Here is a 5,035-nt window from a genome sequence, read left to right on the forward strand (position 1 = left end):
ATTATTTTTCATCAGTGATTTTGTTCTGTTGGTTCATACCCTCTCTTAGACTCTGCTTTACTTACTTAAAAAAACAGCTGAGCTTTTCTGTTCTCAGAGGAGATTATCGTACCTTCTCCAGCAAAAGGGTGGAGGAGAGGGAAGAAAATGTTTTGAGGGAAAATAGGCCTCAACGTTCTAGGAGGGCTTTTCAAAACCTGTTTTACATCCTGTGTTTGTTTTGCAGGGAGTTTCCGCAATGGAGAAGAGGGAAGGTGATAATCATGCCATTGATCAGAATGCAGGTCAGAGCATCATGCCAAGAAGAAATACAGGAAACCTTAGCAACTTGGTAATGTTTCTGTAAAAAAGCAGCTCATATGTCACACAGAATATCGCAATCTTTCATTCGATTTTGTCCAGAAACAGTGTTTCCATCACACTGGCATATCATCAATACTTCGAAAGTCTTGTCACAATATTGACATGAAGAGATAAAAAGATAAAGAGCGCATCATTCAATTTAATCACAGTCCATGATAAAAAATACACAAAGTTTGGGCCAGCTAAAAACTACGTGAGGTTAGCTGCTAGTTGCATTTTAGCAGATGAGCAAAGCTCTGTAGAAATAATTTGGGATTTTTATACAGGAATATAAAATTTATCTTTGGAGGAGTCTTCATAATTGCCACATCACATTCAGTAAGTTTTCCACATCACACAAAAAAGTCCAGAAAAAAAATTCACTCCAACAGCATTTGTCTCTGCAACTGCTGATGCACAGAAATAGTTCAAGCTACAACTTTCTATTCTAATGTGAACTGTCTCACAGACTGTGAAATACTGAATTAGGCTTTGCAAACTATCTCTTCAAGAAAGAGGTATCTCTAGGTGAAACTTGGTTCAGATGTGAATCTCAATTTGTATAATTTATACCAACTTTTGATTCTGCAATGCACAGACTACACTCTACTTTTCTTCACATACTAGAGAATAAAAGTTACCTGGGCTACACCTTCACTGTTACAGAGATACGCTTTTATCATCAGATAAACACGTAGTAGGTATTCAGCTAAAAAATCCTAATGAAGACCACGCCCTTTAATTTTACTGTGAGGCACTGTAGGCAAGTCAGTTAGATGTGTGATGGGAAACAGGCTACCTTGTCTCTAATTAGGATTTTACAGCAAGATAGCAGTGTACATTTTTTATCTTTCTGTTAAAACAAAACACCTATGTATCATTGAAGATGAACATAAGACTTGCACCTACTTACCCTTGCATTATTTACAAGTAGTACTGTGTTTGAATTGACCTCTTAATCAGCTTCAGTGTAATATTTGATTCTTAAGAATAAAGCCAGATAATATTGCTGAGGGAGGAAGATCTCCTGTATCCTAGCAGAATGCTAATTTACAACTTTCAAGCTACTAATATTTGCCTTCCTCAAAGCAGACGGTGCCATTTCGCTTTCTGGAGGCCTGGGCATCTGCCACATTAGCCATTCTAAAGCTGAGCCATTGCAGCATTAGTTCAGTTTTACTTTATATTTCACGGGAGTATTAAAGGACTTACATGTTTATTACCTAATGTTATCAGTTCTCAGTTCTCCACTCCCGGTCAGCTGTCTGCCGCATCAAGTGTGATGTCCTGCTGTTGGTACACGTGTTGATACACGTGTTTTCATTTTGTAAACTGATCATGTACCTCTTCCATGAACTATAACTATGGGACAATCTTTAAATATATTATCTCAGTGTAAAACAGTTTATAATACTACACTAAAATTTTGTACTATCTTCACTCCTTCTAAAGTCTGTGATAATTCTGCCAAGATCTTCTGTGAGACTAGAATCAAGCCATGTCTACTTGGCAGCAGAAAATTCAGTTTTTCAAACTGAAGTGACTCAGTTTCACAAGGTTTCATAAAAGTTAAGAGGACACTATTACATTTGTGAAGGAGAGAAGAAAACCATAGGACTTGATGCTGGAGTTGACAGATGTGTAGCTAGTCTAATACACTGGATCCCTAACATCTTACATCCTTATTCCCCCAATTAAATGTTATTAAAATAGCAGACTGAATGAAATATTTTATTGTCTTGGCTCTGGATTCTGTTATTGTGCATATTATTTTGGCTACATCATTAAGTCTGTAGCTGAAATTTGACATTTGAAGTCTGTAGCTCATATCATAAGAACCTGTAATGATGCTTCACGTAATGTAATCCATCTTCCCTTGCGGTGTAGTTAACTTCCTGGAATTAAAATCTATTTTGAAATCACCACAGATAATGAATGAAGAATGAGAAACCTAGGCTATAAGAGCCTTGCTCAACTACTGACTATGCTGTTTGAAACGTTACATTTTTAAGCTACCTTGTCTTTAATAGTGTGTATGTTTTGTTTATGGTTTCAGTGCAGTACGGTGTAAAAGCCATGATGGCAAATACTGTCATTACTGAAGTTTTTAATCTTCTCTTGAATTCACTTGATATTTCCTTTCTGTCCTTTCCAGAATGTGGATATGCAAGTCACCAATCCACCAGAAGCAGCTGCACTTTTTAATTTACATCAAGCACACCGTTTTGGTGAGTTTGAACACTCTTCAGAACAACACTGCAAGCAGGATCTGTTCCCCAAATGGCACTTGCCAATGAAGATAGCATCTGTGATCTCATTATTAACATTTATTTACACTTCTATGAGAGATGTCATATATCCTTTTATAACCAGAAAGGAAAATGTTTTCTATAAAATTCCAATCCTTGTCATAAACAAAGTTTTACCAGTGGTTTCAATTACCCTTTTAGCACTAGTATATTTACCAGGAATATTAGCTGCTGGTTTCCAGCTGTACTTTGGCACCAAGTATAAAAGGTTTCCCCAGTGGCTGGATAGATGGATGTTATCAAGAAAGCACTTTGGACTTCTCAGTTTCTTCTTCGCTACAATGCACGCCTGCTATAGCCTATGCTATCCAATGAGAAGATCATACAGATACAAGCTGCTGAACTGGGCATTCCAGCAGGTATGATGCGCACACAAACACCAACCCTTCTGTATTCAGAAAATCCTTGTTTTGGTCATTCAAGCAAATCTGGATGAGGGGAAAGCCATTTTCATTGCCTTTGTTTGATTTTGAAGCAGATTCCCACAGAGCAGATCCCAACTGTTAAGGGATGGAGCAGGACCTAGCTGTTAAAGCATGTAACAGAGAGTCAAGAGTCATCACAGCTGTGCCAGTGTGTATTAAATAAGTCATTTTCTTCATTTGGGATTTTTTATCTCTCTGTAAAATGCACATAATTACACCTGCCTCACGGGAACATTTAAGTCTTTGGCACACTATTAGTTTAGTGTGGATTAACCTTCTCTGCATCAGTGGAATCTAACTATCTACAAAAACTGAGCACACACCAGTTTTAGACATCTCCTTTGTAAAGTGAATTAGCCAGCAATGAAGGAGGGCTGAGCTAAATCCCAATAATCTGCATTTGCCACAAACTAAATTTGTGGACACTGAAGGCTCCACGATTGGGCTGATGCACTAAGTTGTTAAAAGATAAAATTTCAATCATGGTTCTGCGTCATGGGCAATAATTGGCTTGCAAAGCTCTCTGAGATCCTCTGTGACTATAGAGTTCCTAGTACCTGCATATCACCTTGAGTGCCATGAGTATTGCAATATAAGGAATATTTCAGTATGAGCTATAGACTGCAAATGTACATTTTTATTACCCTCAAAGTCTAATCCAGAGCTTTATTAAAAGCACAGTATGATGTTAGCAGCTTCTTAAGAATTCTGTAAACAGTCGAACTACCTGTTGAAAACTCTGAAATCAGCCTTACCGGTAATCTGACTTGAATGGATTACTAGAAATTTCCTTGAGATTTCAGTCCTCAAGAAGAAGAAATGATCATATTTGGGGCGTATTACGCCATGGTGATCACTGGTAGCATCAAAGGGCTGTTGCAAGTAGTTGTAAACAGGAGAAGCTTTGACATCAGTTTATTAAAATCACAACCTTTTCAATCATACCAACTGTTGTATTCAGTGCAGCTGAATGTACCAAGGTGTTGTTTTTAAAAAAACAGAGCTAAACAACTATCCTGGCAGGATACCATCATTAATAATGCCTGCTGAATTAGCTCCTTAAAGTACTGCTGTTAATATATTTCCTGTTGTTATAATCTCCCAGATATGGTATTTAGCCATAGATGGAATTTTTTTGTCAAAGAATAAGATTTCTCCTGCTGTGAAGGCAGGCTAACAGGCCTCAGAACCAGTCTCTCTTGGGCCAAGACACTGATGAAGTCTAAATTCTTCTTACGTAAAGCCCACCTTTGCTCTGCAGATACTAGTGGAGACTTTTTCATCAGAAACAAATAGCAGTTACATTCAGAGACATTCAAACATACAAAAATACTGTGTTTCTTGGCTTATTTCCTGAATATTATGGTGAAAATAGCTGTATTTCACACAAATGGCTAAGTGTGCCGCTCTATCATTTTAAATACGGTGTTCTTTTGGCAGGTCAAACAAAAAAAAGAAAATGCCTGGATTGAACACGATGTTTGGAGAATGGAGATTTATGTGTCTCTAGGAATTCTGGGACTTGCTTTGCTGGCCTTGTTGGCAATAACATCAATCCCATCTGTCAGTCACTCTTTGACCTGGAGAGAGTTCCACTGCATTCAGGTATGCGCAAATGTCATTATTGCATGTCATTAGTCCTCATTTGTAGGACTGTATGTTATCAGCTAAGAGTTAGAAATATCAAACACAGAGGAGTTAGCGAAGCCAATCTAAAAGTTTGTTCCGTACTCTTTGTTAATTGCTTTGCAAGAAATGTTCATTTCATTTGTTATTTTGTCAGGAGAAAAGGCTGTCAGGTTCAGGGTATAAAGTGGGAAGAAAGACAACTCCAAACCACTTTTTTGCTCCTCTGATTTAGTGACCAGCAGCAGCTGTCCCTTCAGGACCTATTCTTAGGTCAAAGTCCTCTGGTGCTGAAAGCATTTCAGTCATCTTCTGGGCATCTTCCATTTCAGG

General features: G+C 37.9%; 1 protein-coding gene across 1 annotated transcript in view; it reads left to right on the forward strand.

Annotated features, from left to right (window-relative positions):
* The first annotated feature begins 238 nt into the window (after window positions 1-238).
* The window catches only part of STEAP1 (six transmembrane epithelial antigen of the prostate 1), a 6,832-nt gene continuing 2,035 nt past the window's right edge, over window positions 239-5,035 (forward strand). The window contains exons 1-3 of the mRNA XM_009582010.1: window positions 239-331; window positions 2,498-3,010; window positions 4,517-4,681. Of these exons, the coding sequence (XP_009580305.1) occupies window positions 239-331; window positions 2,498-3,010; window positions 4,517-4,681 (771 nt within the window). The remainder of the gene's footprint in view (window positions 332-2,497; window positions 3,011-4,516; window positions 4,682-5,035) is intronic.

Source organism: Fulmarus glacialis, unplaced genomic scaffold (genome assembly GCF_000690835.1).
Source record: "Fulmarus glacialis isolate BGI_N327 unplaced genomic scaffold, ASM69083v1 scaffold17237, whole genome shotgun sequence".
NCBI classification, from domain to species: Eukaryota; Metazoa; Chordata; class Aves; order Procellariiformes; family Procellariidae; genus Fulmarus; species Fulmarus glacialis.